At 37.2% G+C, this 21523-nt stretch overlaps 1 protein-coding gene and 1 pseudogene across 1 annotated transcript; one reads left to right on the forward strand and one right to left on the reverse strand.

The window, feature by feature from the left end:
• Nucleotides 1–714: 714 nt before the first annotated feature.
• Nucleotides 715–20037, reverse strand: Wsb1 (WD repeat and SOCS box containing 1). Its single transcript, XM_047544636.1, has 9 exons — nucleotides 19708–20037; nucleotides 12985–13153; nucleotides 11712–11980; nucleotides 10255–10386; nucleotides 8256–8356; nucleotides 5847–6019; nucleotides 5015–5128; nucleotides 3931–4038; nucleotides 715–1862 (listed from the first exon to the last, which is right to left on the reverse strand). Exons 1-9 carry the CDS (start codon nucleotides 19745–19747, stop codon nucleotides 1703–1705), a joined length of 1266 nt encoding a protein of 421 aa, XP_047400592.1. The 5' UTR covers nucleotides 19748–20037; the 3' UTR covers nucleotides 715–1702.
• Nucleotides 2094–2663, forward strand: LOC124981242 (high mobility group protein B3-like; annotated as a pseudogene).
• Nucleotides 20038–21523: the final 1486 nt, after the last annotated feature.

Below are 21523 nucleotides of genomic sequence, written 5' to 3' on the forward strand. Positions count from 1 at the left end.
AAAATTTTTTTAAAAAGTCACAAGAGGTTGAAAGATGATACCTTTTGTGCTTCTCTTTGCAAAATGGAGATAACATTCAAGTAGTTACTTGGGCAGATTTTCTCCTGGGTTTTAAATTCATAACCCACTATATAATTTTTTAAATCTGCTAACAGAACTGTAAGTTGTTCAAGTTTCTCAGTGGGAACAATTGTCTTTTTATCATGTACAGCTAATAAAGTTTTTCTTTTTTTTTTTAACCCTCAAAAGACGCAAATTACTAGACTTTTCTTTTATCTACTTCAAGCAGACAGATTTCCTATAAGCCTTTTAGTTCCCCTAAAAGATCACATTTTTCTTTTCCTTAGTAGTTATTTTCCTTTGCTCTACAGCTTTTCTATGCTTTGAAAATAAGCATTACCACAACTTTTCCTAAAACAAAACAATGTGAAAGTTGTTACACTCCTGAGGCACTGAATTAATTCTACTGCAATACCCAAAGCTGAGCATGCTAGCAGCTGCAGCACCAGCACGCAAAGGCTAAGGAAGAATTCACTTGAGTTCTCATTTTCAAGAACAGCCTGAGCATCGCAGTGAGACCCCATCTCAAAATAAACAAAGCAATGCCCTAGTCTTGTACTATTTCTCTATCCCTTTTCTGCTTGATTTGCTTGTGCTGCTTTATTGATCTTAAATGGAAACAAACCCTTCCAACATATTTAAGAAACATTTGCAACCAAGTTTTTCGTAAGTCTTTAATTAAAAAAAAAACTCAACAAAAAATATATAATCAAGCATTTTATGTAATGCATACATTCTTAATATCTGCAGATAAGATAAATACCAGAAGGTAAAAGCAGATATACTATATTGCTTCTCTTTGGCAAGTCACCAATATTATCCTCTGCAGAAACACCGAATATTAAAAAAAAAAGGGTCTTAAAATAGTTGTCCCTTAGTACAAACAAAATATTTACCAATAATACAGTAGAGGGATATTTCAAATTGACTAAAATGTATAATTCTCTATAGCATAGGGGTAAGGAGGCAAGTTGCTTTTTTACATTAAGGCTCACAGCAGTATTTAGGGGAGAAAAAGAAAGATACCCTTTTTAAAGTTAAATCCTGGCTCTTTTTTCTTCTTTTCTTTTTTTAAGTAGTGTCACATTCAAACTCCTCCTCTCAGATACCATCCCTAAAACAAAATCCTTTTCCATGTACAAAAACTGTTTCACTTGCAGGTCAGTCTGAAATACACACACCCCCCCACAACCAAATTCATTTTGTATGAGGCAATTCAGCCTTAAGTGGAAATTTACTATCTAACTTGGTGTTCAAAAAAAAAAAAGAAAAAAAAAATCATCATACTTTACAGTAAAAATACTTATTGTGGCTCTACAGAAGTAATATATACAGGCCAAAACTAAAAATTAGAAAAGCAAAGGAAGGGTCCATTTAACACATAGCAGCTTATGTCTAAATATATACATGTCTGTATGTTTTCACAGTTACTCTTAAAAAAAAATTTTACACATATGTTCAGAAAGTTCTCCTACAGTCTATAAATAATATTTTAGAAGCTCAACTGATGAAAATGTAGCACATAATGTATCAAATTAAATAATTCTTTCAAATCTTTAAAAACAGATACTTGAAGTCAGTAGAGCTTGAGGTTTGTTAAGTATATTCTGTCAATTCCCACTACTAGGAAAGGCAGAGCCATCTAAATACGATAGGAGAGAAACTCCAAAACTTTGGAAGGAACTGGCAGATCCTGGACTTCTTGTGTGGTCATTACTCTTCGAATTGACATTCGACATAAATGTTGAAGGCTAGGAACTTGCCTTGGTGTAGCCCAAAAATACACACTTCCATCATGTGTCCTAAACAGAAACAAAAAAGCACAAATTCAGTCACCCAACTACATGTATTGAAATGTCCCTAGAGCTCAAACAACTACCATTCAAGACATGTACATATATATATAGAATCACAAGCGGGACCTTAAAACTTAATTAAGGAGTGGGATCTCGTGGGCATGGAAGCAGCTAGTTCGAGGCTGGGGAGTCTGAGCCATGCATAGTGCTCTGCTCTGCCCAGACAAAACCGTCAGGATGGCTTAAGGTGACCCCAAGAAACCAAAGGGCAAGATGTCTGCTTATGCCTTCTTTGTGCAGACTTGCAGAAAAGAACATAAGAAGAAAAATCCAGAAGTTCCTGTCAATTTTGCAGAATTTTTCAAGAAGTGCTCCGAGAGGTGAAAGACAATGTATGGGAAAGAGAAATATAAATTTGATGAAACGGCGAAGGCAGATAAAATGCGCTATGATCGGGAAATGAAGGATTATGGACCACCTAAGGAAGGCAAGAAAAAAAAGGACCCTATTGCCCCCAAAAGTCCACCATCTGGATTCTTCCTGTTCTGTTCAGAATTCTGCCCCAAGATCAAGTCCACAAATCCTGGTATCTCCATTGGAGATGTGGCCAAAAAGCTGGGCAAGATGTGGAATAACTTAAGTGATAGCAAAAAGCAGCCATACATCACTAAGGCTGCAAGGCTGTAGGAGAAATATGAGAAAGATGTTGATGACTGTAAGTCTAAAGGAAAGTTTGATGGTGCAAAGGGTCCTGCTAAAGTTGCCTGGAAAAAGGTGGAATAGGAGGAAGGGGAGGAGGATGGATAAAAAACTGTTTATCCCTCTCCTTGTAAATACCTTAGAGTAGGGGAGTGCCGTGATTGACACACCTCATTTGAGATGCGTCTGTTTCTCTCATTAGGTTCAGTTACAGAATTTGATCAAGATCATATTGTAGTCTCTCTCAAAGTGCTCTAGAAATTGTCAGTGGTTTACATGAAGTGGCCCTGGGTGTCCAGAGCACCCTGAAACTGTATCAATATTTCCAAACATTGTACATATTTCCAAATATTTTTAAAATGAAAAGGCACTCTTGTTCCTGTTCTCCTCACTGTGCATTTTGCTGTTGGTGTGACAAGGCATTTGAAGATGTCTCTGGCATTTTTTAAAATTTATAAGGTGGTGTTAACTATATGGTTATTGGCTAGAAATCCTCAGTTATCAAGTGTATATATCTATAATCTGTAAGAAGAACAAAACAACCAAGAAAAACTCTTGATACTCCTTGCTGGCGCTGAGGCTGTGGGGGACAATGCCTTTTGGAGAGGCCACAGCTCAGGGCGTGCACTATGAGGCTGGACCTGTTGACGCTGCAATGGGCATCCGTTTAGCTTCAGGTTTTCTTGTTTTTGTATATAGTGATATAGCATTCTGCTGCCTTTCTTAGTTGTGGAAAAAGGGAGGTCAGCTGGCATGAGAAGTGTTTGAATTTTTTTTAGTTAAGTACAGTACATTTTAAACTTTGTTTTCAAACAAACTGTAGAACTCTTCATTGTCAGCAAAGAGCCACTGCATCAATCAAAGTTCAAGAACCTTCTGTACAATTTGCAACATTATGTTATTATTTGTATGTTTAAAAAAAAAAAACAAAAACCTAATTAAGAACCAACTAATGATGTACTCAATGACCAGCCAATAAGAATAGTGTAAAGAGCACTTAAGGGAGATTTACTGACAATAAACTACTGGCTGCTTTATATAAAAGCAATCTCAGCCAGCCCCGGCCCCCCTTTTTTTGTGGTACCAGGGATTGAACCCGGAGGCACTTTACCACTGAGTTTTATCTCCAGACCTTTTTATTTTTTTGAGTCAGGGTCTCTCATTAAATTGCCAAGGCTGGTGTCAACTTGCAATCCTCTGCCTCAGCTTCCCCAGGCACTGGGATTACAGGTGTGTGACACTATGCCCAGCCTATTTTTGGTGGTGCTGGGGCTCAAACCCAAGGCCTTGCACATGCTAGGAAAGCACTTTATCACTAAACGCTACATCGCCAGCCCTTATTTACCCTTTTAAGAAAAGAGAAATACATATTTACCCAGCAGCTAAAACACTGCCATCAGTAGAAAAGGCACAGCAAAGACCATTGCTCAGAGGTGCAATCTGTACTGGATAATCCTCATCAATTCTCCAGAATCTCACCATTCTGGAAGGAAAATAAATTATCTAATGAGTAACTAGTAGAAAATTTAAGGTAAAAGAAAACTTTTAAAAGAAATGCCACTGTGTCCCAAGTAACCACCCACCCCCAACACACACAAATCACTCCAATGGGTAATAATGGTACCTTACTTTATAAAATACTTTATGACATATAACAATCAGTGATCTGGATCAGTTCCAAAGAGACTACACTGGATGGCTGCCTCTTTGTCCCAGTATTCAGACTTGAAATGTTTACAAATATTACAAGCTTTTCTCCTTACTTAGACTTTAAACAGAATCTGTTTTATTGTCTTTCTAAGTAAAGCTTTTATACCCAGGTAAAGTTTGCCTAGAAATATAGAAGAGAACTATATTCAGAATTTGAGTAAACAGGAAAACAATGGTTGTTGGTCAATGAAAAAAGAACTCCCACCATTATTTTGCTAACATTCTGGAAAGATAATGATTAGTTTTATGACATGATATGATCAAACTGTCCAATGCTATATCCACGAACTTGCATGAGTAAACCATGAGAAAAATGGAATGGCTGTGACTAGTTTCTGCTTATCAATAAGCAGCACATCCCTTTCATGTGACATTTCATCTTCTAACCTTAATAGCACAGGATACAAATTATTCATTTACTATTTCACTTTAGAAATATCCTTTATATTATTTTAAGAAAAACCTCTGAGTTGGGCTAAAAGCTAATTAAAAATTTGCCTGGTTTGCCTCATCGGTCAAACAAGGAACACAGGAAAGGCATGTATTATCATTGGTTTACATGGATACCGTTTAGACAGTATGACCAATATTCTTTAAGACACACCAATATCTCTTTAACTTCTTGTCTAGACCTTAAAACCCTAACTGCAGAAAGGTTTTATGACCTAAGAGTGTTTTCATTAAGCAGATGAATGAAAAGAGATCTTTAAGAGGTAATAAGAAAGTCAAGCTGTAATTCACACACTTACTTATCATCAGCAAGGCTTGCAACATGCAGTCCATCATGACTAAAAGATACAGCTCGTACCCATCGGTCATTTGCTCCTCCAGCAAATATTGGAGTGGGTGGGGGAAATAGGTGCCTAAAGTCAAATACATGTTTTCAGTGGTTCTCAGAGACACTTCAAGAAACAAAACTACCAAGGTACAAAGTACATCTAAGGTTTAAAGTAGCCTTAACAAATACAACCCAGAAAACTTGAGTATGGCTGATATAGTCAAATTAAATGAAAGAGAACCCGAAAAAATTACTAATCTTTTTTCCACAACATGGTTTGAAACACAATTAAGTCCAACTTTGGTTTTAGCTAATTTTCCCGAACACAAAAATTCTATAATTATTATTTCTACAGAGTTAGGTACTGTTAAATAGGAAGAACTATATCATGAAAGCCAAACTTATTTTTAGAATTTGTATCTAAAGTTCTTCCTTATTCAAAAGTTTCAATAATAGCAAAATTTTAATTTATGACAGATTAATTTTATATTTCACGTTAGCAATTCTAATTATTCATACAACTACTTTATTTGGGGAGGTAACTGAGGATTGAACTCAGGGGCACTCAACTACTAAGCCCACAACTCCAGCCCTATTTTGTGTTTTATTTAGAGACAGAGTCTCACTGAGTTACTTAGCACTTTTGAGGCTGGCTTTGAACTCATGATCCTCCTGCCTCAGCCTCCCAAGCTGCTTGGATTACAGACAGGCGTGCTCCACCATGCCCAGACATGTAACTTCTTAAAAGTTACAGTGATAGCCACTGATGAATTACATACTAAAATAGTTCATGCTGTACCCACCCAAACTCCATCAGAATGTCTCCATTATATGGATCCCAGATAAATACTCGAGTATCATAAGATGCAGTAGCCAGTAATGCTCCATCAGGAGAAAAGTCACAAGCTACAACATCATGGTGATGGCCTTCTAGTTTCCGAATCATGGTATATTTATCCATATTCCAAAGGAAAACCTGCAATAAAAAGGCAAATGTTATAGCTTCATTCAGACACACAGAGGACAAAATGGCACATCTTAAACTAAAACTGCTAAATTTAATTATTATATTAAACATTTTAAATTATGAGTAATTTAAAGAATATGCTCAGTGTCATAGATTAAAAAAATCAGTCTTTAAGTTAATTAAAGCAGACATGCAAATTCTATTTCAAATGTTTCTGTTAAATGTTAATTTAAAAAATAAGCCTAAGCATAAAATAAAGGCAATGCAATTTAACCACAAAGTTATACTGAAATTCATTTATTCAAAAAATTAACTAAAATATATAGACATAAATAGGGATAAGTACTACCAACCCCTTTCTTTTTTTTTCCAGAAACTACCAAATTTTTTAAAAATATACAGACAGAAAACGTAAGGTTAACAAATTGTTACTCCATTGGCATCTCCCTTTGAGATAATCACTTGTTTACAATAGGCTTGGGTCACCAACGTGAGCCTAGGAAGAGAAACAGATACTGCAAGCAAAGAGAATTTTCACAGCCAAATGAAATTTCTTTGGCAAATAAGGATGTTAAACCACATTACAACATGAAAATGCTATTTTATGAAAATAATACAATTACAACATTTCTGTGAATTAATATTTACCAATCTTACTTTCCCCAAACCAAATACCATTAGTCATTTTCAATGTAAAACGGTTAAATTACTTAAGAACAAGTTCACAGTTTTAGATTTTAAACATCAATAGTTAGACTGTGCAGAATAGCTCTAAATAGGATTTTAATGTTTATTTCAGTTTGTCATGTTAAACTTAAGTTTGGAGGTTTATAACATCCTAATAAGACAATCTCTCCTCCTCTTGGAATAAAGCAATCCTTTTTACTACTTTTTTTTCTGCACAGACACAAGATATTATTCCAAAGGAAAATAAGTACAAATTTTAAATTGGATTAAAATCTTAAGGTATTTCTAGCAACTTAAAGAATTCCAAAAAAGATTACAGAGAAACCATCCAAAAGCCAATTACTTTACATTAAATTGGTTTCACTTGTCAGACTCCTTTTTCCACCAAACTGGAAGATCAATTTACTCAAAGGAGTCAGTGGATTTCACTGTGGGGGAAATTACTTTAAAAAAGAAAAAAAAAAAAAAAAAAAAAGAAAGAAAGAAAAGCAGAAAGTGGACATCGACCAGCACCTGTGTACGTACAGTACACCTTGCAGCCGAATGCAAGGTTACTTCATCCTATGGTAAAGGTCGCCCCCAGCCCGGTAGCCAGAGATGCCACTCTTTCTGCCCAGCTAACACCATTGTGCGCCTGTGTGCGAGTGGTGCCAGCATAACCTCAATCACACCAATATTGCTGCCACCACCTGTGACAGGGAAAGCAAGAAGCATATGGAAAACACACAGCCTAAAATAGCAATGTCAACATCTAGCTTTGTTCTTCTATGATTTTTTTTTTAAAGAACTGAGTATTTTTGTTTTAATTTGCAACTATCATTTTAACAAACCTCTTGGCTAACCAAAATGCATTTTAACTAGCCTCCACCCTCCCCCATTAATTCAGAGTCTACTGTGATCATCACATGTATTTGGACTTCAATCATTTCATAAATATCTGAAGCTTAATTATTAAGATCTCTTTAGCTATACTAACACAGAGCTTGTAAACAACTAAAACAGAGATCATTATAAATCAGCATAACCTTCTGAAGAGTCATGTCACTTAAATTGTCTATAGGTATGCTATGTAAGACAGACAATATCACATTTCTTTTACAATTCACTCGAGGACATACATGAGTGCTGTTTTTATTATTATTTTTTTCATTATTATGTATTTTTCAGTTAAATGTCCAGGACCAGCTGGGACTCAAAACTTTAAAAACAGCAAACTGGACAAAAAAATAGAACAACAGAGAAGAAAATAATTAGCAAGAGAATGCCTTAACATACAGACTAGATCTCTTTTATAACGATAAACTTTCCTAAATCTTACAAAAAATAAACTTGACATATCCCTCATTTTATAAATATCTCTAAGAGCAATCCAACTTCTCGCCTCACAATAAATAACTGTATTTAATTTCCTTCATACAAATTCTCCCCATCATCAAATAAAACATTTAATATATTCATGACACCGAGCAAACTCAATAGCTTTCTTAGATTTAAAATGATTATGCACACATTATTATAATCCAATTCACAATAAATGTACAAGAACTTTGACACATACTGCTTTACTGGCTCCAACTGAACACAGCATAGAAGAGTTAGGAGAGAATGCACAGCTGTACACCCAGTTCTGATGTCCTCTCAAAACTTTCATCATGTTTCCTGGACAAAAAAAGTATCTATATCAAACCCAGAATGTATTTCAAATGAGCAGCATTTCAAAAATGGCAGTAAATCACAGTATCACAAACTTGTACAGCTGAAAGCAATGCATCCATAACAGAAATTAGCAATATATACCATGCTTATTTTTGTAAATAAAATTTTACACAAGTATAATCATGCGCATTTGTTTATGTCATGCTACTGAGATAGGGATTCAGGATGAAGAGACGTACTGAATCTTAAATGAGAACAAGAAGCCACTGAGATGTAGAAAGCACAGTGGTAAATCTTGAGCAACAGACAGTCCAGGCTCTTGTAAAATGAGGGAACTAGGCAAGACCTGGGAAAACTGGCACAAATTTGTGCAGCTCCACCTTCAGTCAAGTTCCTGATATAGCCCTTCTATAAATACTGGACACCCAGCCAAAGGCAGGGCTTCTCACTCTCAAAATAGCCCACATTCTCCCTTCCATTTGTATCTACCTTCCTAAATAAAACTCTGTCTATGCCTTTGTCTGTCTCATGCTGAAATTCTTTTCATTACATATGCCAAGAACCCAGGTGGTCCTGAGTTGAATTCCCCTTCTCCTCTGGGAACTCCTGAGACCCTTCTCCAGAGACATCTCTTCTGTTACACTAAGGCAGAGACAGCATGATCCACAAACCAAAAATGTTTACTGTCTAACCCTTTAATAAAATGTCTGGGACCCTTCATCTACAGAAGACAGAATTCTTTTAGTCCAATTTCTTTGTTCTAAAATTGAAGGGACTGAACATAGCACATTTAAAAGACATCTTCAAAATGCCTTTCATTCCTTCGTTTTAAATAACCTATATTCTATTCCAAAGTCTTTGTTTATATTATATCCACAACACACAGCTATATGGTCATATAGATTAATTCTTTGTTCCTAAACAGCTGAGAACTGATAAAATGCAGAGGAGGTACTTCATGATTTGGTAATGTTGGCATATTTTATCAAGCAATGGTTACTATCCACTAGTTGGAATGGCTCTAAATCTGAAGGGTTTGTTTCCTACTACATTAAATTAAAATGCCATTACTCTTAGGCAAATTTGTCACTTCCAGTCTGAAGCTGTTAAGAGCGCCAACAGGTCCTACTAAAAAAAAAAAAAAAAAAAGAAAAAAAATTCGTTTAAAATGTAATAAACTAAGGAAATAGCTCAATGCAAGAGTGCTTGCCTAGCATGTGGGAGGCCCTGGGTTCAACACCCAGCACCACACAAAAAAGGAGGAAGAGATACTCATCTGTGATCCTCTCAAACAAGGTAAGCACTCCAAAGCTTCGTAAGCATCACAAATACCATGTTTCAGAAAAAGTTGAGTACTTGACATCAATATACCTTTTTCATATATTGGAGGGTGATTTTTTTTTTAACTTTTTATAAAAGAATTTCTTATCCTATGCTTATTAGCATTTATAGTGTTATAAATTCTGGTATGTAAATCATGTTTTAATCTGAATTTTATTAAGTTATTAAATTTGTTGCTTCACGATCTACTTACAATTTTCACTATATAAATAATGGAGATTAATAACCCTCCCTAAGATAAAAGGAAATAAACTAACAGACCTGTTATGTACAACCCTAAAATGATCAAGATTTTGTCTTCAAATAGCTCATACAGATCTGTGTGGTTAGTTTCTGAATAATTTCAGATTATTCACGCAAAGTAACTGCTGGCTCCTATTCTGGCTCACATTTATGTTTTTCTTTAATGTATACAGGAAAGGGACCAAAAGATTGAACAAAGAAAAGGAGACTTGGATCAGATGCCATTTTTAAAGCTGAATGCCCCCAGTGTTCCCAATACTTCTCAACAGCAATACCAAAACACCAGTAATTTTTCACAGCCTGAAATAAAGACATACCATCATCTTTCAGGTCCCACACTCGGAGAGTTTTGTCTCTTGAAGCTGACACAAGGATCAAGCTCCCATCTGGAGCAAAAGTTAAATCTCTGACCACTTCGGTATGATCTACCAAATTAAGGAGGAGTTTTCCTAAATTTGATGAGAGGATTAAAAAAAAAAAAAAAAGACAATAATAATACTTTTTATTATACTATATGCTTCCACTTTTGAAAAACAGGTTGCTAACTACTCGAAATTCTTGGACACCTCCTTGGTTTACCAAATATAAAATATTTATTTGTTAGTGCTATTATTGTTACCTGTAAGGATTAGCTATTCATGGATTATTTTCAGGATAGTAAAGCCTAACCTTAACAGAAAATTAAAAGGGAATTCCTGAAATCTAAACAAATTCCTGGACCAAGTTAATTTAATAAAAAGGAAAGTCCCTGCAGCTAGTCACAGATGTACACCCTTGTAATTCCAGATACTTGGAAGGGTGAGGTAAAAGGATTGCAAATCTGAGGCCAGCCTTGGCAACTTAGGGAGGTTCTTTCTGTCTCAAAATAATAAAAAGGAATGAAGAACTAAAGATATAGCTCAGTGGCCCCCTGGGCTCAATGACCCATACTGAGGGAGTGGGGGAGCAGAAATTATTATCACTTTTTTTGTTTTAAAACATTAAATCACTTTTTCCTTTGCTTGTATTTGTTTGCCTTTGGTTTACTAATGGAATATCAAACTCTCCAAAAGATACATATTATTCCACAAGCTTAATTTTAGAACACAGTAGAAAAATATATTTTACTTATCTATTATTAACAGTTTTCTTTTCTAGAAAGTCTACATGCTCAAATTTTTTTCAACAACTCAAAATTTGACTCATTATCCCCATTCAGTGTTAGTATCACTTGCTGCGTTCTGGGGTATGTCCTGCTTTAATGTTCATTTTTAAATTCTTTTACATTCTTGAGCACATACTATATGCCAGAAACTGTTCTAGGCAATGAACAAAACATTTCTCTTTAACTGTCCAAAGAATTTAACTTCTCAACCTACCTGGTTAGACTTTAGATAAATAGTCACAAAAACCTTTCAAGGGTTAGATAATGATTGTTAAAACCTGATTTGCCTTGAAAGTCTCTAAGCTGTCATTGAGAAAGTATGTGAGAGAAACACCTTGCTATTTGAGTCATGAACTAAATTACTAGTATATAAATGATAATTAACTGAACACTTCCTAGACCCTCCTACTGTAATATTTTCTGAAGAGTTATGAAGCAGTGTGAACTCTCCCGTTTTCCTAAATTAAAACCATGAGCTGAGGATGCTATTCAGGCCAATTATAAAATACTCATAATATAAATTCTTGCTTATTAGTATGTTAAAATCCTCAAATCATATATTCTAGTGCCTGTGAGTAGTGTCCTGCATCATAAAATAATCAAGTTTGCTTTTAAACTATGGATCCATACCTGTATATACATCCCATATTTTGATACGACCATTGTTTAATCCTGTTGCAAGGAGTAGCTGATCCTGTCCAAATCTGAATCGATGCCATTCTATATTTACACAGCGACTCTGTTTTTCTGGAACTGAAGACCCAAAAGCAAGACTCCAGACTATATCTCCACAGTCTATAATATGTTCACGAGGCTTATTTTTCTGACCACCATCACTATTTTGTCTTGGCAATCTTAAACTGCTTGAATTAGTAACATTCTTGGTGCCATGTAAGAGACTAAGGGAAAAGCCAGATTGAAACTGAATTATTATTTACTCCAAACTCCTGTAGACATTATTACAAATATTTGTTAAGATAACCTCAATATTCATCATAATGATCCTGATTAACAACAGAATCCTACAGACAGGAAGAGGAAAGTTTGTTATTTGAACTACTAGGGAATGACTGAGTAAATTCAGATCATTAATAGAAATGCTCAATGGCTGAGAAAAAATTCAATAATAAAGCAATTTATAACTCATTTGCCTCCCAAATTTTCCTCAAAATCACTACATCACCTGGGACTCCTTTAACCCAAAAGCAGAAGTACAAATAAAAAAATTCAAGTAATTTGATCCATTAAGTCCCAAGTTTTCAATTATGTGAATATTTTAACAAAATTGACACAGGTACATTAAAAGAGGTTGAAAATCGTCATCTAGAGTTTATATATCCTGTATATGTATTTCATCTATATTTTTTCAAATGCTCTAATCTTTCACCTAGTATTTTTCTCAAAAGAATAGAACACTAAAAACATTATTTTAAAAAGTTACCATAAGTGGTACATTTGTTGTACCACCTAAGTTTTTATAGGTGTACCACATCTGGGACAATGGGACTTACTTCCAACAAATATTCAAACTCAAGCCCAAGAGAGGTTAAGTACATTTAAAAAATTATGTGATTTATATACCAATATTATCCAGTTAAGTGTTGTGAAATCCAAAGCGAGTGCAAAAAGCATCACATAACGAAGGTCACCTAACAAACAAGGCACAATTAATCTGCCTTTAACACCCAGAAAAAAAGTAAATACATATAAATATGAGAAAATATTCTACAATGTATAACTAAGGCCAGACAATTCTTCACATAGCCTAAGATTAAAACACATTTATAATGTCTATAAAGAGAAAATTTAAATATCAAAAAAGGTTTTTATTATTCTACATTGAGAGACAAAAGTAAATTCCACAGTCAGGCAAAAGATACAAAACAAGAAAAAAGAATCTTACAAGTTCTTAAGGCTCTGGGACCACGGAACAAGCTTTACTGTACGATGTCCTTGTGACCAAGCAAAATATGAACCATCTGGAGCAAAAGCAACAGTCCAATTTTCACGACCACATTTCTTGTCAAAAGGAGCTGCTGGAGCTAAAAGTTCACCTATAGTACGTGATCTCACTAAAAAGAAAAAATACAGGATATCATATGAATTTGAGACTACTTTCATGACTTTGGGATTCACTGATTTTTCTCTTTTAGACAGGGCATAGGGAAGTCTGCTGTTCACCCACCAAGCAGAAGTATTATTCAGTGTGAAAGTCCCTTAACAATAGTAACTATTGTTGAGTTTTGATGAAATGATTTCCCTAAAATTTCCCAGTGTAAGAGGTTTTTTTTTTAGAAAGTTTCAATGAAGCTAGGTGTGATGGTACATCCTGTAATCTGTAAAATTTGGGAGGCTGAGGAAAGAGAATCAAAAATTCAAGTCCAGCCTGGGCAACTCAGGGAGACCCTATTGCAAAATAATAAATAAATAAATACTGGGGATGTAGTTCAGTGGTAGAATATTATTCCTGAGTTCAATATCTGATACTACCACCAAAAACAAAAGTTTCAATGAAAAAAACTAATCAAGTAATAATAATGTAGTGAGCAATTCAGGCTAGCAATTACTTAAGATCTTAATTTTACACTGTATTTTGCTCTCATCAAATTACTAATGTTTAAAATGCAAGAGATTACTAAAAGTTACTTTGTAAGAAAAATATCTTCCAAATTAAGTTTTCTAGCTTTCAAGAACTATATACTGCCAGAGGTGATGGCATATGCCTATAATCTCAGAAACTCAGGAGGCTGAGGCAGGAGGATTGCAAATTCAAAGCCAGCCTCCAAAACTTAGTGAGGCCCTAAGCAATTCAGGGAGACTGTCTCTAAATAAAATATTAAAAGAGCTGGGAACGTGGCTCAGTGATTAAGGCCCCTGGGTTCAATCCCCAGTACAAGAAGAAGAAAAAAAAAAAAAAAAAAAAAAATTGATGGAGATGTAGCTCAGTGGTAGAGCCTAGCATGTGGGGGAGGGGTGGTATTAGATTTGTGATTCTCAAAATAGTAGTCCTCAAGAGCCTTCCTAGTGGGCCCCAAACTGATACAAATATGTTACTAATTATTTTGGTTTTCAAACAAAAAGAATAATGTCAAACATTTTTAATTTGGTTAATATTATTTAAATTTTGCATTCATAACAAAAGCTGGTATATTTCCAAAGATAATATTAGTTTCATATTTAACAAAAAGCCAGATCAACATGATTCTGACTGCAAACTCAGCTGAAATTTCCTCAATTTTGGAAAAGGACTTTCTTGGCATAACACCAGTACTGTCTCAGGTCTGTCTTCATTCCAATTTTGCTATTTTTCCTTTTTTCTTATAGGCTGGTTGTCTGGTCAACTCTATAGCGTACCACAATGTGTTTTTATATGCTTTTGGCTTAAAAATTCCAACAACTGAACTTTAATATAATCTTATGTATTGCAGATCAAATAAAAACTATTTATAGCTGGGAACTGTGGCATACACCTATAATCCCAGCAATTCAGGAGGTTAAGGCCAACCTCAGCAACTTAGCAAAACTGTTCCTCAAACACAACAACAAAAACAAAAGAGAGAGCCTGGGGAGATAGCTCAATTAGTACAGTGTTTGCCTTGCAAGCTTCAAGGCCCTGGGTTCAATTCCCAGCACTGCAAAAACAAACAAACAACAACAACAAAAAAAAAAAAAAAAAAAAACACTGGGGACATAGCTTAGTAGTAAAGTACTCCTGGAATCAATCCCCAGTGCCAAAAACAAAACAAATACCAGTTATACTCCTGTAGCTAGATATACGTTCACAAACCTCTAAAACGTTCAGTGGCACTTCCAGTCTGAATGGGTGCTCCCGTCAATAGCTAGTATTGCACTTGCCATAAGATAGGAGCTCAGTAAATATTTACTGAACAAATATGAAAGCACATGTATAAACTCTGGTTCTTAAGTAATTTAGATGTTCCCTGCCCAGTTTCCTTGTTACATTAACAAATTAGTATGATTTAAAATATAAAATCAAACAAAAAAATCTAATATCTATTTTTCTAAAACATTCATAGATAAGAATAAGGATTACTCTATTTTTAATATAGCGAGATTATAAGAAAAAAAATTTTTTTAAATGATTCAAAGATTGAACCCAGGGGTGCTTAACCACTAAACTACATCCCCAGCTCTATCTATCGTTCTATCTAGAAACAGGGTCTTGCTAAGTTGCTGAAGCTGGCTTTCAACTTGTGATCCTCCTGCTTCAGCCTCCCAAAGTGCTGGAATCACAGGCATGCGCCACTGAGACTGGCAGAAAATTTTCTTTTTAATAACGTAAATCTTCCTTCTAACCATTCCACCCAGTTCTGATTCCAATCTAAGAGAATAAACCTAAAAATCCTGATCTCAAATGACATATAACATACAAAAGACAGCCATGAATGAGTCTTTTTACTAGGCTAAAATTTCTAGTTCTTTCAATCACTCCTTGGACTATAAAGTTTCAAGTCCATTCTCCATTTAATTTCATAAATTAAATTATGAGGTAGTAGTCCTCATAAAACTGGTAGAGGGCCAGGTGGTAGTGGCCCTCATAAAAATGGCACCAAGAATTACACACAATACCTCAGGTGTGGTTTAATCAAGGTAATGAAGATCCCCACTCACTCCATCTGTATTTACAGAGCATAAGATAACATTAATGATATGGCAGTCACATGACTTTCTTAACAGAAAATTCACATATTGGTAATACTCAGACATCTGCAGAAAGATTTTTTAAATATACAAATGACCTCAGGAAGGGCATGCTGCTCCAGGTTTCCTTATATTTTTCTAAGCCCCTGGTCTCACATGGTCATTTTACTAGGTTCTTTACATGCCTGGTCTCTGAATTTGCAACTTCTGCCTAAATCTTTTTTTTTTTTTTAATTAACTTTCTGTGTAACCAAACCAATCTTTTAAAAATTCTTACATCCATACATTTTGGGAGAAAAAAGCCAAGTTTACAAGCAAGTGATGCAAGTTTTAAAATACAACTGAAAATATGGAAGCATTATCTTTAAAAGAGAAAGCCCCCAGTTAAACTAAGTGAATACAAAATTTCCCACACAAGGCTCATCTTAGTCCATGTTTTAAGATCATTCTATTTTTCCTTTTGGCCACAATCATGAACTCCACTGTATAAAGAGTGGTAGTAGAGTACGGGGTGCACACCTGTGATCCCAACAATTTGGGAGGCTAAGGCAGTAGGATCACAAATTCAAAGCCAGGCTCAGCAACTTGGCAAGCTCGTGTCTCAAAATAAAAAGGACTGAGGATGTGGCTCAGTTGTTAAAAGTCCCTGGGTATAATCCCTGAAAACACACACACACAGTGGTAATAAATTAAAAATGGAAAGAAAAAAAAAAAAAAAAAAAAAACTGGTTCAAATAGTAAATCCCATGAAATAAGCTAATTTGAATTTGTTCTCAAACATACAGAAATTCAAGAAATGTTGCAATTATAAAAACTGCCACCATACCCGATTGACTCATAAGTCTGAGGCAGAAGGATTCTAAGTTCAAGGCCAGTCTGAGCAACTTAGGGAGATCCTATCTTAATACAAAAACGACAGGGGATGTATCTCAGGGATAAAGCACACACCCTGGATTGGATCCTCTGTACCCCACCCGGCCACAAAAATGTCAAATAAATATGTGACACTATAAAATACTAATACTTCATTTCTTGCTGACTGAGACATATAAAATGATTTTTGCATTTTAATCAAATAATTTAAGCACTCAAATACTTAACCAGTATAATATAAACCTAGCACCAGGCTTATACTAAAGCACATTGGCAAAACATTTATAGTACTTGGAACTGTTTAATGTTGGCATTCTAAGAAACATCATTTTAAAAAACATTTTTAGTTGTAGATGAACACAAGACCTTTATTTACTTGTTTATTTATTATGTGGTGCTGAGGATCAGACCCAGTGCCTTATGAATGCTAGGCAAGCACTCTACCACTGAGCTACAACCCAGCCCCCAAAATATCATTTAATGACCTTTTCCCAAAGCTGCATGCTGTGAATAATGTACCATAAGACAGAACCTGCATTAGTTATATCTGTAGAGTAGTAACATATGAGTCACCACTGAACCAAGCAAACCAGATATAGCTCCTTCTTCACATTCCTCCCTACAATTTCATAACCAGAAAGGGAAGATCTGTGCAATGCCTTTTGAAAGATGGCAGGAGCTCAAGGAAGTTAAGCCCCAGTCATACATTCACGATTCTTCAATCATTCGTGGAATTTTGCCTCTACTTTCAGTATGTACTTAAGAAGGCAAACTTGGTGTGGCTACAATTAATCCCAAGAAGTCAAAACTACATAATCCTAGCCACTCAGGAGGCTGAGGCAAGTTCAAAGCCAGTCTAGGCAATTTAGTGAGATCTCTAAATAAAAACAAAAAGGGCTGGGGATGGTAGTGGCACATGCCTGTACTTCCAGGGACTTGGGAGGCTGAGGCAGGAGGATCCCAAGTTCGAGGCCAGCCTCAGCAACTTAGACCCTTTCCCAAAATAAAAAATAAAAAAGGGCTGGGAATGTGACTCGGTGGTCAAGCACTGCTGGGTTCAATCCCCAGTACCAAAAAAAAAAAAAAAAAGGGTGGGGGGCTATTTAAAGGATGGTTCTACCGTATGGAGGTATGCTAAGTGGCTTTCTTCATTCCTTAGGAAAGTTTTTTAAATGGGCTATCAAGATTAAGTAAAATACATAAATATGAAATGCAGATCACTCATGTGTAGTATTATGGTGAAGCAGAGGGGGAAGAAAACCACAGAACTGATTTTAAGAATTTTTCAGACCAAAACATACTTATTAGGGGTTGGAGTTGTAGCTCAGTGGTAAAGTGCTTGCCTAGCATGTGTGAGGCACTGAGTTCTATCCTCAGCACCACATAAAAATAAATAAAATAAAGGTATTATGTCTATCTAATACTAAATTTTTTTTTTAAAAAACAGTATGTTATTAGTCTTAACATACTGTTAAAACTAAAACAGGACAGGAATTTACTGTGTTCTCAATATGTTTAAGAGTTATTAAAACCAGGGTTAAAATCACCTCCCAATCAGTCATTCGACCTTATTATCCCTAAGAAAATGAAAGTTCAAAATTTTACAACAGGATTTTTTTTGATATAGAAATCTACAGACATACAGGATAAAGGACATTTTAGCTACTTGAGTTCCTCTCCTTCTCTAGAAACAACTCCACCAAGTATTTGGTAAAGAAGTACACTTACTTCAAGAGCAGGAAATGCAAAGGTTCTCTGCTCAGTGGTCACTGCCAATTTTTATTAACACTGTTAAAGGAAGATCAGTGTCTACTAAGCATATTAGTCAATGTAAGGCACCCAACAGCCACAAAAGTTGTTTCATGTATTTTAAGAGGACTTAAAATAATGTTAATACTTTAAACTGAGCCACTAGGTATGTCTGGACCATAACCTTCAATACCAGTCTTCAGTTTGGCAGTGAGATTACAAGAACAAAGGGTAAATGCATTCCTCAGCCTTGGTTTAGAGCCTGACAGCCATTAAAAGGATCCATCATAACTCTGTCCATTTATCCACCCTCAAACAGCACTAGGTATATAATTAGAGCCATGGTGCTTTCACTTAATTCATTCTTATCACAGGGCGAAGATGCCTCCAATTAATATTCCTAAACCCCAGACCATTCCTACAAGCAGTCAATAAAACTAGTTCCTTTCTTTTGTTCCAGTGTGCCAGCCTGACACTTTCTTGTCAGAGCTGTGTCTCCCTTCCCAACAGGAGTCCCTAATAATACAGGTTTGCCTGTATGCTAGTACAACCCAGACTCGATTTCATTTCTATGATCATCAGTATTCAGCATCGGCAGGGCCATCGGATCAGTTTTTAGAAAGCCTTTTCAAACTTTGCTCTTCTGTTCGATAGTCTTTCTTCTGTCACTCCACCCTACTCTGCTTCTCCCATTTGTACTTGAAAGATAATTGAAAAAGTCTCCTCTTAATCGCTTTCATTCAAGTCACATCACTTTTAAAAATATTGCGTTCTCCAGGCCGTTGCCACCTCTGCAGGTACATTTCTCATCAAGGAGTAGTTGACGAATAGAACCCTCTCCCTTTCACTGCAGGTCAGAACATATAAGTTTATTTTTTTCCCCATCATAAATTTAAGAGTCCCTGAGACGCTAGTAACCATTGAGATAAACATTTCCCAGTCCATTCGATGCTCAAGCCCTTAGCCATGAGACTCCCAGGATAAGTGACCTGCGCCGAATTCCGATGAACTGGGGTCCGGGAGGTGAGCGCCCGCTGGGTCACACAATAAGCCGGAGTCCCGCTCGGGGTCGGCTCGGGGCTCGCCCGCACGCACCCAGGTTCCACTCTTACAGTCCAGTCCCTCAGCGCCGCGCCCAGCAGGCGCCGTATAATGCTGGTCCAATTCGCCCCTAGGCGATCACCCGCCCGCGAGGCTACTTCCTCCTCTTAGCTCAAGAACTTGTCACCACCTCGATCACTAGAGCTCTTCCCTCGGACTAAGACGCTTCCTCTGAAACCTCTTTCGGAGAGTCCCTACTTCTCCTCAGCCCCGCGCACTCACCCACCGTCCCATTCCTCACCGATCTCTTTCTCGTTGACCCTCGGGGGAAAGCTGGCCATCTATGGGGCACCGTCTGATTCCGGGGACACGATGCAGATGCAACGACAGAGAAGGGAAAGGCGAACGCTGAGGGGCGTGACGCGGGCTCGTTCCCTCCCGAGTCCCGGGACTGAGGGGTGGGGCGGGGGCGGCCGCTTCGGCTTCTGCTGGCTGCCCCGGGAAAGCACCGGAAGGCCTCGGATCAAACTACGGAGTCAAACACAGACAAAAGACCCTGTACCCTGGCTCCCGCCTACAGACAATAACAGTAGCCTCAATGCCGTCGACGCAAACGAGACACTGAGACAAGATGGCGGGCGGCTCGGCAGATATCTGGGCGGAGGGGGCGTGGTCCAGTGACGTCAGAGCCAACGGCTCCGCCTCCAGACGCACGGGACGTGACGGCCCAGGCCTGAAGCGCGCGGGCGTTGTCCAGGACTGACGGGTGGGGTGAGGTCGGAAGAGTGCGGAGGTGGAGGAGCAGAAAGCCGAAAAGAACATTCTCACTGCCTCTAACCTGCCGTTTATAAGTCGACGTGCCTTGCGAAGGGCAAGCAAATTGTGTAATACATATTAACCTCAGCCAAAAGATTACATGGAATTTAAACTGACTGAACCGAAAGAACAAAAAAGATACTTCTAATTTTAATTCGATTTTGCCACCTCCCCAGGCCCCATGTACTAGGGAACTGGAGGTTGCATTAATGAAAGAGCATGAGAATTAACTTTTTTGTACGCCACCTGTCCCGGCCCAGACTGGGCTGACCTGAGCCGACCGGTTTTTGGAAGGGCCGAGGTGGCAGGGCGTAGGGAACAATAAAGAGATTGCGCCTCACTGCGGGCCCTCGCTGGGCTGCCTTTGTTTGACTAATCGCAATACCCGGGCCTGCGGCAGAGCCGGTGGTCAGCGGGGTCCACTGTTTCAGCTCAAAATCCGCTCTTCCTTTACCCGACTCCTGGGCCCCGGGACAGACAGCTTGTGAATACATCAGAGCTGTTAAAGATGTCGATGTCTACTAGATCCCAAGCTTTTTCCCGTTTAGGGATGACATATTTGCATTTTAACGGCCCTAGTGCGGACTCAAGACCTTTTTCCAAAGGAGGGCATATAAGGCTGGGAATTTCAAATATGCGGTAGATACTCTTGGGAGAGAGGCTGTATAGTCTTAACTCCTCTGAGACATCTCAAGTGACAACACGTAGTGCATGTCTACTTGTTCTTTGTGTGAGTGTATAAATCTTCAAATAGTGAAATGTTTAATAGACGTAAGAAATGAACTCCCTCTTTTTCTCCACCCCACCCCACCCCAGCCCTTACTGGGAATAGAACCCAGAGAAACTACCACTGAAATACATCCCCAACCCTTTTTATTCTTTATTTTGTGACAGGATCTCCCTATTTGCCCAGGCTGGCCTAGAAATTATGATTCTTCTGCCTTGGTGGGCGTGTGTGTGTGTGGGCGTGTGTGTGTGTGTGGGCGTGTGTGTGGGCGTGTGTGTGTGTGTGCGTGTGTGTGTGTGTGTGTGTGTGTGTGTGAGAGAGAGAGAAAGAGAGCGAGACAGAGACAGAGACAGAGTGAGACTTTTTTACCTTCAGTCAACACATTTATTGAGACCTTACTGTGAGCAAGGCACTGGAGCTAGTTGCTCCACATTATTTAGAGTAGAAAAAAAGAAAATAATAATAATAATAATAATGCAGTCTTGTAGCTGGTATAGCAATATATATATATATATATATATATATGTAATTCCCAGTTATTCTTTTAACTAAAGTAAATTACTCCTATTTACTT

The sequence above is a fragment of the Sciurus carolinensis genome, chromosome 3 (assembly GCF_902686445.1).
Source record: "Sciurus carolinensis chromosome 3, mSciCar1.2, whole genome shotgun sequence".
In the NCBI taxonomy this organism is placed as follows: Eukaryota; Metazoa; Chordata; class Mammalia; order Rodentia; family Sciuridae; genus Sciurus; species Sciurus carolinensis.

Coding starts and splice junctions, on each gene's coding strand:
- Wsb1 (XM_047544636.1), bottom strand. CDS start 19,747: ATGGCCAGCTTTCCCCCGAGGGTCAACGAGAAAGAGATCG. Junction 10,387..11,711: donor AATATGGGATGTATATACAG/GTATGGATCCAT, acceptor CATCAAATTTAG/GAAAACTCCTCCTTAATTTG. Junction 6,020..8,255: donor CAGTTGGAGCCAGTAAAGCA/GTATGTGTCAAA, acceptor TTTTTATTGCAG/GTTTTCCTTTGGAATATGGA.